General features: G+C 41.9%; 1 protein-coding gene across 6 annotated transcripts in view; it reads right to left on the bottom strand.

The window, feature by feature from the left end:
- MYH10 (myosin heavy chain 10) overlaps nucleotides 1-13,487 on the bottom strand; it is a 154,989-nt gene that overhangs the window by 43,206 nt on the left and 98,296 nt on the right. For all 6 annotated transcript variants that reach the window (XM_040243384.1, XM_040243385.1, XM_040243383.1 and 3 more), the window contains 5 exons: nucleotides 12,564-12,707; nucleotides 12,218-12,313; nucleotides 8,652-8,770; nucleotides 7,875-8,027; nucleotides 1,214-1,387 (listed from right to left, as the gene is read on the bottom strand). In XM_040243384.1, coding sequence (XP_040099318.1) covers nucleotides 1,214-1,387; nucleotides 7,875-8,027; nucleotides 8,652-8,770; nucleotides 12,218-12,313; nucleotides 12,564-12,707 — 686 coding nt within the window. The remainder of the gene's footprint in view (nucleotides 1-1,213; nucleotides 1,388-7,874; nucleotides 8,028-8,651; nucleotides 8,771-12,217; nucleotides 12,314-12,563; nucleotides 12,708-13,487) is intronic.

Raw genomic sequence — 13,487 nt, 5'->3', positions numbered from 1 at the left:
GCAACAGAGATCCCGTGTGCGGCAACAGAGATCCCGTGTGCGGCAACTAAAGACCTGACACAGCCAAATAAACAAACATTAAAAAAAAGTAGCCACGATTGAAATGTCATAACGTGGTCAGAGAAAGGCTGAGGTTAACAGAACAGGAGCAGGTAGAAGCAGCCCCAGGACGAAGACCCTCACTCCCTGGCTGTCTAGTTCCTGGCTCCTCTATCTAAAAGAATTTGCAGGGTACGGAGATGCTGAAAGAACGCTATAATCAAAGGCAAGCAGGTTTAGCAGTGATCCTACAGAAGAGATGGGCCAGAGAGGCATTTAACCCAATTTTACCCACTCACAACAACCTTGAGAAATGAAGTTCTGGACTAAGGTAAGTGAAACACACATCTTTCTGCCATAATTTTTACATTTTAAATCTTTCAATGAAAATATTTCTAAATTCTGAAAGAGGAGCCCAAATATAATCTTTTCTAAAGGACTCCATGACAGCATGACTCAGAAGATCCATAATTTTGTCTCCTTTTTATTTTTCCGATTTCATCCTTTAGTGTCAAGATCTCTGTTATCACTTTTCCTTTTAATTGAGGATTTCTAAAGAGTTGTTTGGGAGACGATGTTTTGTCTCCTGGTCAGAGTTTCAGAAGAAGCTGGCCAGAGGCTGGATTATGAGAAATCAGGAAAGATGACATTCTGGCAGGTGCCCCCCCAGAGTCATTTTTTGATATTTTCTTTCGGAAAATACTGCCCTCACTCTACATTTTGAAAGGCTCCTCAAAGGAATAATAATCCCATATCATTCTACATGCTATTGTTAAATGTTTTACGATTATAAACACTTACAAACATTGTAAAAAAGCACCTTTGTACTTATGAGGATAAGTTTCAGTGATCCCCCAAAATGGATCTGCATGACCCACCAAATTCATGGCTAGACACGGAACCCCTTTATCGTCTTGGAAATGTGCCTGGCTGAGCCCCACACCCATGAGAGGACAGGACACGACTGAGAGAAAAGACAGCTCGAGAAGGGTCTTACTTGCAGGCTCTTCAGTTTTTAAATGGGTATTTCATCAAAGCATCCTAGTAAATTTAGATCAGAAAATTATCTTCACGCTGATGAGACAGGAACATTTCCGTCTCAGTTTATGGGAAGAAAAGCTCAAGGCACCGCCTGAGCCTAGGCGGAGGGCCGGCCGGTGGGAGAGGGTCTTACGGGTCTCTCTATGAGGTCAATGCAGGGCTGCAGGTCGAGGCCAAAGTCGATGAAGTTCCACTCGATGCCCTCACGCTGGTACTCCTCCTGCTCCAGGATGAACATGGTGTGGTTGAAGAGCTGCTGCAGCTTCTCGTTGGTGTAGTTGATGCACAGTTGCTCGAATGAGTTCAGCTGCGGAAGTGGGGCGGGGGAGAAAGAGAGGAGGAGAGGAAGAGAGGACCAGTCAGCTTGTTCTCAGAATGTTCTCGAGGAGTTATTAACCAGGTCTCAACTACCCTAGACTGATGAGGATCTCTCTTAATCTACGCACAAGCCCCGCCCCCCCACCCCCACATCTTGTTACTGAGAAGCTAAAATGAGAACATGATAAGCTCAGTTTGCTACTGTAACTCAGTTCAGTTCAGCCACCCAGTCGTGTCCGACTCTGCGACCCCACGGACTGCAGCACGCCAGGCCTCCCTGTCCATCACCAACTCCCGGAGTTTACTCAAACTCATGTCCATAGAGTTGGTGACGCCATCCAACCATCTCATCCTCTGTTGTCCCCTTTTCCTCTTGCCTTCAATCTTTCCCAGTATCAGGGTCTTTTCAAATGAGTCAGTTCTTTGCATCAGGTGGCCAAAGTATTGGAGTTTCAGCTTCAGCATCAGTCCTTCCAATGAATATTCAGGACTGATCTCCTTTAGGATGGACTGGTTGCATCTCCTTGCAGTCCAAGGGACTCTCAAGAGTCTTCTCCAACACCACAGTTCAAAAGCATCAATTCTTCGGCGCTCAGCTTTCTTTATGGTCAAACTCTCACATCCATACATGACTACTGGAAAAACCATAGCTTTGACTAGACAGACCTTTGTTGGCAAAGTAATGTCTCTGCTTTTTAATATGATGTCTAGGTTGTTCACAGCTTTTCTTCCAAGGAGCAGGCATCTTTTAATTTCATGGCTACAGTCACCATCTGCAGTGATTTTGGAGCCCCAAAAAATAAAGTCTGTCACTGTTTCCCCACCTATTTGCCATGAAGTGATGGGACCAGATGCCATGATCTTCATTTTCTGAATGTAGAGCGTTAAGCCAACTTTTTCACTCTCCTCTTTCACTTTCATGGGGCTCTTTAGCTCTTCTTCGCTTTCTAGCACAAGGGTTGTGTCATCTGCATATCTGAGGTTATTGATATTTCTCCCAACAATCTTGATTCCAGCTTGTGCTTCTTCCAGCCCAGCATTTCTCATGATGTACTCTGTATATAAGTTAAATAAGCAGGGTGACAACATACAGCCTTGACGTACTCCTTTCCCTATTTGGAACCAGTCTGTTGTTACAGTAGCTGACGTACTCCTTTCCCTACAGACTGGTTTGAAATAGGGAAAGGAGTATGTCAGTTACTGTAACTGATTATCTACAAATAAAACCATTTTTACTAGTGAATGGTTTAATGAAGAGAAATGAATAAATGAGAAAGTGAGAAAAATGAAAAAAGACTCGGGAAGGTCAGAGGCCGAGGAGGCAAGCACATCTTTGAGCGCTTTGCGGGTCTGGAGAACAGATGGGCTGCTGTCTTGTCCCCTCTGCTCCTTACTTAGGCCAGTGGCTCCAGAGTGAGTTAGGAAAAGAAAAAAACTTTTCATCTATTACAGACATTTCAGTTTCCCTCTGTGTGAACTCTGCCCATTTCTCCTCGGTGCTGTTGATGGGATGAAAAATGAAAGGATGAAGTAACAGGGGTAATTTTCTTAAAGCAATTTCATTCCGTGAGAAGTACTCAGCCTTTTTTCTGCCTCCATGCTGTCCACACAAGTACCATGGGGCCATAAATAACCTCTTTCATTATAAAAAGTGATCTTCAATTACAGAAGGTTTAATCAATCCCCAAGGAATAGACTCATGGTCTGAAAAAGCCATTCTGATCTTGCCTGGGAGGTGCAGCACTCAGTGTTTTAGAATGAGGTCATGCTCAGAGGGTGGGGCAGTGTCTGCCTTGTTCAATGCTGTATTTCTGGTGAACCGCATCAGCATTTGCAGACCGCCTGATGGTGGTGATGTTTATGTGAATGGATTTTTCTCTGCCTTAAGATCACGAAACAGTGCTCTGCTCAGCCTGATCTACTATGTATGATGGTATTTTGTTAAATACAGGTCTACTTGCCTTCCATATTTAAGCTACTAAAAATATTTTTTAATTATTTGTTCTTCAATTGGTTAATGCCTGGTATAAAATTTGAAATGTACAGAGAGTTGCACTGAGAAGTCTCATTCTGATCACCCGCTTGATCACTCTAATCAATAACTGTCACCTATTTCCCGCAATTTTTCCAGAAAGTCTGCACACTCATAAATGTGTGTGCTACCTAGACTTTTTAAGCTTAACAAAGTATCTTTGGGTCTGTACTATAAAGCCACCCCATTCTTTACAATGGGTGCACAATTCTCTACTACATGGGTATATGTCATAATTAATCAAATCAACCTCCTGTGGTGAACATAAATCTCCTAATGGTGGACAGGTAGGCTTTTTCCATTCTTTTCCCATGATAAATAATACTGACTACATAATTCTGCATTTTTAGTATCTGAAACATTTTTCTACTGTGTATATTCATGTCAAAATCATACTTCTGAAGTTCTACAGCTTTATGTTTTATATCTCTTAGTATCCTCTTTTCATTTCTTTTTCAGAATTTTACTATCTATGCTTTATTAATTTATTTTTCAAATTAGTTTTAGAAGCAGATCACCTAGTCTTCCTCTACCCCTTAAAATTCCTATGAATAGTTTTTAAATAAGTATGTTCTATTTCAAAATAAATTTGGGGAAGATTTACACCCTTATAATGCTGAATTTTCTCATCCAAGAACAAGGCACATTTTTACATTTCTTCAGGTCTTTTGTTTTTTACAGTAGCACTGTAAAGTTGTCTTCAACTAAATCTTGCCCATTTTTTCTCAAATTTCTTATTAGGTATTTCATCTGTTTGTTTGCAGTTGGCAGTGGAGGTCTTTTTCTTCATTGTATCTGCTGACTGTTTACACGCAGGAAAGCAACAGACATGCAATTTGCATGCAGCCACCTTTCATGACTTTTCAGTTATTCACAAATCAGTACATACTAAAGGAATCTCTTATAGTGGCAGTGGCAGTTTGGTGGATAAAACTACTACTACCATAACAGTTCAGGTTTTATGAGGATAGACATAATCCAAAAGGGTTCATTTCAAAACAAGACAATTCAATATCCAATTGGCCAAAGTATTACACTGTTCCCAAGAAGTATTTATGCCTTACTATATAATTGATCTATCAAAATAGAGAGAAAGTTTTACATTTTTAGGAGACCAAAATTTTATCAAGGTTTTAGGAAAACCACAGTAGGTATGTGACTACAAACCTTTGATGGATTGATGCTGTTTGGAGAAATCTAGTCAGATTAATAATGAAATATATTGAAACCCATCAACAAATGCTGTGGGTGTGTCTTCAGAACACAGACCATCACGTCTCTTCATTTCTCCATCTCACACGGCTGCTCCCGACCCCCACCCAAACCACCATCATCTGGCCCCTGAGCTATGACAACACCACCCGCCACACTCTCCCCACGTCTGCTTTTCCATCTCACACTCTGTGTTTCCAGCTCCTCTGCCCCTCTCGTCAGCTACGTCCAGTCACCCTGGCTTTTGGCAGTTTCTAACATCTAACATGATCTCTGTTTCTAACATCTAAATGATCTCTGTTCGTTTCCAAGGCAAACCATTCAATATCATGGTAATCCAAGGCTATGCCCCAGCCAGTAACGCTGAAGAAGCTGAAGGTGAATGGTTCTATGAAGACCTACAAGACCTTTTAGAGCTAACACCCAAAAAAGATGTCCTTTTCATTACAGGGGACTGGAATGCAAAAGTAGGAAGTCAAGAAACACCTGGAGTAACAGGCAAATTTCGCCTTGGAATGCGGAATGGAGCAGGGCAAAGACTAATAGAGTTTTCCCAAGAGAACGCACTGGTCATAGCAAACACCTTCTTCCAACAACACAAGAGAAGACTCTACACATGGACATCACCAGATGATCAACACCAAAATCAGACTGATTATATTCTTTGCAGCCAAAGATGGAGAAGCTCTATAGAGTCAACAAAAACAAGACCAGGAGCTGACTGTGACTCAGATCATGAGCTCCTTATTGCCAAATTCACACTTAAATTGAAGAAAGTAGGGAAAACCACTAGACCATTCAGGTATGACCTAAATCAAATCCCTTATGATTATACAGTGGAAGTGAGAAATAGATTTAAGGGACTAGATCTGATAGACAGAATGCCTGATGAACTCTGAACAGAGGTTTGTGACATTGTATACAGGACAGGGATCAAGACCATCCACATGGAAAAGAAATGCAAAAAAGCAAAATGGCTGTCTGAGGAGGCCTTACAAATAGCTGTGAAAAGAAGAGAAGCAAAAAGCAAAGGAGAAAAGGAAAGATATAAGCATCTGAATGCAGAGTTCCAAAGAATAGCAAGAAGAGATAAGAAAGCCTTCTTCAGCGATCAATGCAAAGAAATAGAGGAAAACAACAGAATGGGAAAGACTAGAGATCTCATCAAGAAAATTAGAGATGCCAAGGGAACATTTCATGCAAAGATAGGCTCGATAAAGGACAGAAATGATATGGACCTAACAGAAGCAGAAGATATTAAGAAGAGGTGGCAAGAATACACAGAAGAACTGTACAAAAAAGATCTTCACGACCAAGATAATCATGATGGTGTGATCACTCACCTAGAGCCAGACATCCTGGAATGTGAAGTCAAGTGGGCCTTAGAAAGCATCACTACGAACAAAGCTAGTGGAGGTGATGGAATTCCAGTTGAGCTCTTTCAAATCCTGAACGATGATGCTGTGAAAGTGCTGCACTCAATATGCCAGCAAATTTGGAAAACTCAGCAGTGGCCACAGGACTGGAAAAGGTCAGTTTTCATTCCAATCCCAAAGAAAGGCAATGCCAAAGAATGCTCAAACTACCGCACAACTGCACTCATCTCACACGCTAGTCAAGTAATACACAAAATTCTCCAAGCCAGGCTTCAGCAATACGTGAACCGTGAACTTCTAGATGTTCATGCTGGTTTTAGAAAAGGCAGAGGAACCAGAGATCAAATTGCCAACATCCACTGGATCATCGAAAAAGCAAGAGAGTTCCAGAAAAACATCTATTTCTGCTTTATTGACTATGCCAAAGCCTTTGACTGTGTGGATCACAATAAAGTGTGGAAAATTCTGAAAGAGATGGGAATACCAGACCACCTGACCTGCCTCTTGAGAAACCTATATGCAGGTCAGGAAGCAACAGTTAGAACTGGACATGGAACAACAGCCTGATTCCAAATAGGAAAAGGAGTACGTCAAGGCTGTGTATTGTCACCTTGCCTATTTAACATATGCAGAGTATATCATGAGAAACGCTGGGCTGGAAGAAGCACAAGCTGGAATCAAGATTGTTGGGAGAAATATCAATAACCTCAGATATGCAGATGACACCACCCTTATGGCAGAAAGTGAAGAGGAACTCAAAAGCCTCTTGATGAAAGTGAAAGCGGAGAGTGAAAAAGTTGGCTTAAAGCTCAACATTCAGAAAATGTAGATCATGGCATCTGGTCCCATCACTTCATGGGAAATAGATGGGGAAACAGTGGAAACAGTGTCAGACTTTATTTTGGGGGGCTCCAAAATCACTGCAGATGGTGACTGCAGCCATGAAATTAAAAGACGCTTACTCCTTGGAAGAAAAGTTATGACCATCCTAGACAGCATATTCAAAAGCAGAGACATTACTTTGCTAACAAAGGTCCGTCTAGTCAAGGCTATGGTTTTTCCTGTGGTCATGTATGGATGTGAGAGTTGGACTGTGAAGAAAGCTGAGCACGTAAGAATTGCTGCTCTTGAACTGTGGTGTTGGAGAAGACTCTTGAGGGTCCCTTGGACTGCATGGAGATCCAACCAGTCCATTCTGAAGGAGATCAGCCCTGGGTGTTCCTTGGAGGGAATGATGCTGAAGCCGAAACTCCAGTACTTTGGCCACCTCATGTGAAGAGGTGACTTATTGGAAAAGACTCTCATGCTGGGAGGGATTGGGGGCAGAAGGAAAAGGGGACGACAGAGGATGAGATGACTGGATGGCATCACCGACTTGACGGACGTGCGTTTGAGTGAACTCCGGGAGATGGTGATGGACAGGGAGGCCTGGCGTACTGTGACTCATGGGGTCGCAAAGAGTCGGACACGACTGAGCAACTGAACTGAACTGAACATCTAACCAATTCTTCCCCACGCAGGACCACTAGACCTACTCTCTTTTTGCCGAGGAGTCTTCCTGAGGCTGGGGCTTCTCATGCTGAGCTCTTAACAGCTGCAGACACACTTTGCACTGTGGGTCTCCCCAGTTCCTTCCATCACAGCCCTCCTCACTTCATTATTCAAAATCCCGAGAATTTGGTGGTTTTTCTGTCACTTAGTGTTTGACTCTCTACTAGAATGGCAGGGACTGTTACCTGCTTATCTGCCATCATATCCCTGGGGCCTGACACTGCAGTTGGTACACTGTGAGCCTGGAAGAGTATTTGATGAAAGAAGAAACAGAAGCAAGAAGAGCAGGAGGGAGAGTGACATACCTCAAAAATCTCAAATCCAGCGATGTCCAGGATCCCAATGAAGGAGGCCCCTTGCCGTTTGGTCCTGTCCAGAGCTTTATTGATACGGTGAACGAGCCAGCGGAACAGCCGCTCATAGGTAGCTTTTGCCAAAGCTTCTACTGCAAAATCTGCCTGTAATTAGACAACAGCAACCTTTTAGTCTGAAAATAATCTCAGCAAAACACTGAAAGCTGTTAGATGGAGGGAATTTAATGATCTACAGTGCCCTCCAAACCCTAAAAGAGCACTTGCTGCTTAATCGTGTCTGTTTTACACATCAACAGAGGATATTAGTACAATTAGATACAGACTGGAGATAATCAACGTAGGAGATGGATGAAAATGCCCAGTAAAAATGACTTCCTTCCCCTGCCCCTGGGCTTCTGTGTAGCGTTATCAGCCCAGAGTCCACCATGAAACAGGTGATTCTAACTGCTGCATTCCCGGTGCTGTGCCCTCCTCCCCTTACAGGAACAAGGGATCAATCAGGCATCCTACTGGGTAGGATGCTGGGGTACACAGCTTTTTCCTCCTGGATGGTTCATCTACCTGGAGAAAATTCAAGGTTATATTTCAAACTTCCTTTTTTATAAGTCAACTCTAAAAATTTTCTGCAAGAAAACAGTCAACTAGTACCAAGAAACACGTGGATGATGGAGCTTTTATTGGTTCAGTTTGCTACATGCCAGTCAGAAGGTGTCATGACCACGGTTATCAATCACTCAAGCAACTGTGTGATAACTGCGTTAAACTTACTTGTTCTTTGGTCTGGGCTTTCTGCACGTAGTCTCGGCCGACCTTGATCCGGGGGGTGAGAATGGCCCGAGTAAACTCCATCACATTCATGCCAAGAAGATGGCAGAGCTTCTGTGCAACTAGAGAGTAAAAGGTCTCCTAAATACCAGGCTTCTCCTTACCAACCTCATCATAGCATATTCAATAAACAGTTGAAACATCTTAGTAATCACCTAATTGTATTAAGAAATTAAATATAAATCTGAAGGTTAGACAGGTGTTAGGTCTTATAAAAACTACCTTCATCCTTCCATATTAACAACACTTATCCTTAGGCCATAAGAGATGATTAATCAGCAATTACTTACTCTGGATAGCTTAATAGAAGTTACTAAGTCTTAGAACTCATGGATAATGCAGAGAATGAGAAAAATGGTGTTCAAAATAATTTAAATCATCATGTTACCAAGATAATTTGTCATGCTGACAGAGTGATCCTAGTACTTTAGTAGGCAAGAAGTCTAAGGGATTTTAAAAATCAATTATTTGATTACATGGCTCACGTTAAAAAGCTGCTAATTTTGTTATTGTGGATTCTCACCAAATTTAGGGCACTTTTCTCACCAGAAGTTCACTGCCTAATGTCACTAAGGTCTGACAAGTGTTCCAATTACTAATAAATGTTTGATTAAGTGTTAAAATAACAATAAACTTCTCTAAGGATAAACACATTTTGAGTCATGCAGAGGCATAACCAAGTTCATTCTCAAGGATGCACTGCATCCCACTCCCCTGATCCAAGTGAACTGCTGGCCACCCAGCAGCACCCCTGGGTGGGCAGGGAGGCTGTGCCTCAGGGAATACTTCCTTTGGTTTATGAGTCTTCTCACCACCTGCCCTCCTCACCTTCTACATCCCGGCTCCTTTCAGTTAATGTACATATGTATGCATGTGTGTGCGTGTTGGGTGGGAAGCTGAAAAATACACAGAAGTAGAAAAAGCAAATTGCTCACATTCTTTTTTGTGATGATAAACATCATTTTAGAGGCTAAAAAACACACTTCACAGAGTGACTCTATCTTGGCTTATTCTCCTCCACAAGGAAAACAAGGTCCCTTATTGCATTTTCTACTTCTAAGCCTTATTACTCTGTTATTTGCCACTTTTGTTTTTCTTTATAGCCATTTTCAATCTAAAAGGTAACAATCTGCCAATATCACTGAGAAAACTCCAGTGGGGAGCAGGTAAACGTTTGGGTGTCACTGGGATCGGAGCCCTTCACCCTGACTGTGCCCCGTGGTCACTGAACACACGCCTCTGGCGCCTGCCACCCCACAGATCAGTGGTTAGACCTGGCAGACTTTTCCTGGTTTTCATAGCGGCAATAATGACCCTAATTTCCCAGTTCTCACCTGCTGTATTTGTGACTGTTTTTCCAGATTTTAATCTAGTTTCAAACTCTCTTATATCCAAAGCCCAATAACTGAAACGTGCTCTTCCTTTTGGTTATTATGTCTGTGATAAATTTCTGTGACTAGATGTACTTTTTTTGTTCAAATCTGTAGTGCTTCTGGTACTACAGGTTAGCAGCTATTTGCCGTATTTACCTTATTCATCGGGAGTGAGGGAGTGGGTATGGGGTGGGGAGGATGAGGAAGAATGGTCTGGAGTGATGTGCAGATGAAGGTAATTTTAGTTTTAGTCCTATTAATGATAGAAGAGAATAAGACTTTCCTGAAAAACGCCATTTTGATACCAACATGTAAAAATGCCATGGGAAATTAACATATAATAACATATTAACCTGATGAAATAAGCCGGTCACAAAAGACAAACACTGAATGATTCTACTTATACAAGGTACCCAGACTCGTCCTATTCATAGACAAGAGTAGAATGGCGGTTGCTGGGGGAATGGGGATACAGGGACTTGTTTTAGAGTTTAAGTTTGCAAGATGAAGTCTAGAGAGTGACTGCATGATAATGTGAATATATATTATTGAACTATACGCATAAAAAAGGGTTAAAATGACAGATTTTGTTGTGTGTAAATTTACCAGAATTAAAAATTTTAAAAATACTGATAACCTGAAAAACTCTGGTAAGAGAAAGCAGAAATATCATCAATACAAACAGAAGTCCAGGAGTATATATCCACTTCAAGCCCTCATTTTCTGATCCTGAGTTGAGCATCAGACTGAAATGTTTACAAATGAAGTATCTTGGATTTGCTTTGAAATAATCCAGGAAAGGGGAAGTGGTATAAATGAAACACAGGCCATGGGTTGGTGGTCATCTGCGCCAGGAGACAAGAACGTGGTAGGAGGTCCTTCCACTCTGCTCTCCCCTCGCATATGTTTAAATCATGCTGTAATTAAAAAGTACAAACTCTGGCACACTACAACAGTACAAGTGTTAATTAACCACCACTACTACCTAATACGGAGAAGGCAATGGCACCCCACTCCAGTACTCTTGCCTAGAAAATCCCATGGACAGAGGAGCCCGGTGGGCTGCAGTCCATGGGGTCGCGAAGAGTCGGACACGATTGAGTGACTTCACTTTCACTTTTCACTTTCAGTCATTGGAGAAGGAAATGGCAACTCACTCCAGCATTCTTGCCTGGAGAATCCCAGGGAAGGGGGAGCCTGGTGGGCTGCCGTTTCTGGGGTCGCACAGAGTCGGACACGACTGAAGCGACTTAGCAGCAGCAGCAACTACCTAATATAGGTAATAATTCAAGAAAAATTATAGAGTTGTAATTATTTAAAGCTTCTTATTCAATAAAAAGCAATTAATGTTACTTCTATTACTGGGGATGTAATAAACAGCCAGGAGGCAATGACATTGGAGCCATTTTGGCTTTTAAAAAACAGTTGTTCTACAAACGAATCAGGAAAGGAAAAGGAAAGAAGGATGCTCCTGGGAGGCAAAAGAACATTCTGGTGACCAAGCACAGATGCCTCAGGTTTCTTTGTGTCTCCAGACTGTCGGAAGCAGACCTCTCAAGGCTTGCAAACACATTTTGAAGTGAAGTCGCTCAGTCGTGTCCGACTCTTTGCAACCCAATGGACTGTAGCCCACCAGGCTTCTCCATCCATGGAATTTTCTAGGCAAGAGTACTGGAGTGGGTTGGCATTTCCTTATGGTTCATAAATTTTTGTTTTTAAACTGCTGTGAATTTCAATCCATTTTTAATATTTAAAAGTTTGAAAATTTCATATTAAAATCTAGGTTTCCACCTTCCTCTGAAAAATCAGTTCTGGTTAGCAGCCCTGGACCTGCATTCTGGCAAGGAGAAAACTGGCTGGAAGCCAACCGCTGCTGCTCCCTTAGGCACGAGCCGTGTGGTCTCTTCAGCCCACTCCCAAGTCCTAACCCCCGTCACTAAGGCAGGGTCCCTACACCCGCTCCTCAGCTGGCACTCCATCCTCCTCCCTCCTCTCTGGAATCAGACTGACCCTTATATAGGCATGTGGAGCCTCATGGGAGACACCTCAGGATGCTTTTATGCTCGTGCTGTAACACATTTTTGGAGAACACAACAGGCCATAGAAACAGAAATAAAATCAGTGTTATCAGCCTACCTGTATTTTCTGGCATGGAGGCTTGATCAGTGTTTCGCTCCTTTTTGAAAGAAATATTTCCAAACTGAAGCACAGAAGATACCACTTTAAGCATTGCTGTATGTTGATATAAAAAGAAAAAAAAATTAAGATATGATATCAAAATGTAGAGGACATAGTCTAATGTATTTTGTGCTAAAAATTAGCTGTACAAAACTTTTCAGAAAGATGAGTCTCAGGATTTCATAAAATTAAGAGGCAGGTCCCATTAATTTCACAATCATTCTCTAGTTTAGGTTTTTTACCCCTAACTTATAAGTCTTGGTAAAACTGAGCATCAGAATCTTTTTAGAGAAATCACACATACACAGAATCTCTTCATGGGAGAAGCCCATTATATGCATCGCCTCCATTGTCTCCTGGAAGTTATCTTTGTCTTGTTGTCCCGGAATAGGAATATAGCCATTGGAGAGAAATCTGTAGTTATTAAATCCTTCAAGGAGCAAATCAGCTGAAAGAAAACAGAATACAACGTCATAAATAGTCATCAACAGACTGAAGCACAGCCCCATCTTCAAACTGGACCCACAGGACAGAAAAACATCTGATCCACCACCACATTTTACATTCTCACATTAAATACACAGTCTTCCATGATCTGTACAGTGAAAGAAATGATGATGTAAACAACAGAAATCCCAACAGGGGCTTTTGGGACAGTGGTTTACACAATATTTGAAATCAGATAGCTGGGAAATGATATCAATTTTCCAGATAACTAAACTTTATTGTTTCCAGGTTTAAATACTTCAGACATCTTTTGAGGAGGAGCCTTCAGACCTATACTCTGCGTTCCTGGCGTGGAACATGGGCCCGCCAAGTCCTGAGCCAGCCAGCACCCTGGAGCCCTTTCTCCACATCAGTCTGCTTAGTGGTCCATTTGCCTTTGAGAGCGATGTCTGACGTAGCACTAGTCTGACAGGGTATTATAACAGACATGCCCACTGACTCTCTTACTTCAGGGGACATGAATAAGCAAAAACAAGCTCCTTTTCAATAAATGTGTTCTTAAGAGAAGAAGAGCGTGCAAAATAGTAAAACATGGTTTTCCCTACAGCAGATGTTATCTGGGCTTCTGGCTTTATGTGTCACTGGCTCTCCTGCAGAGAACTTCTCCTGATCACACCAACCCCTTAATTCTTATCTACATCACATGGAGCTTCCACTGGGTATTGCTTTAAAAAAAAAAAAAATCCCTACTTTTAACAGTTATTTTCTTGATTCATTCCTG

Source organism: Oryx dammah, unplaced genomic scaffold, assembly GCF_014754425.2.
Source record: "Oryx dammah isolate SB20612 unplaced genomic scaffold, SCBI_Odam_1.1 HiC_scaffold_8, whole genome shotgun sequence".
Classification (NCBI taxonomy): Eukaryota; Metazoa; Chordata; class Mammalia; order Artiodactyla; family Bovidae; genus Oryx; species Oryx dammah.
The sequence above is the reverse complement of the archived record's forward strand: the minus strand, read 5'-3'. Positions and strand labels throughout refer to the sequence as shown.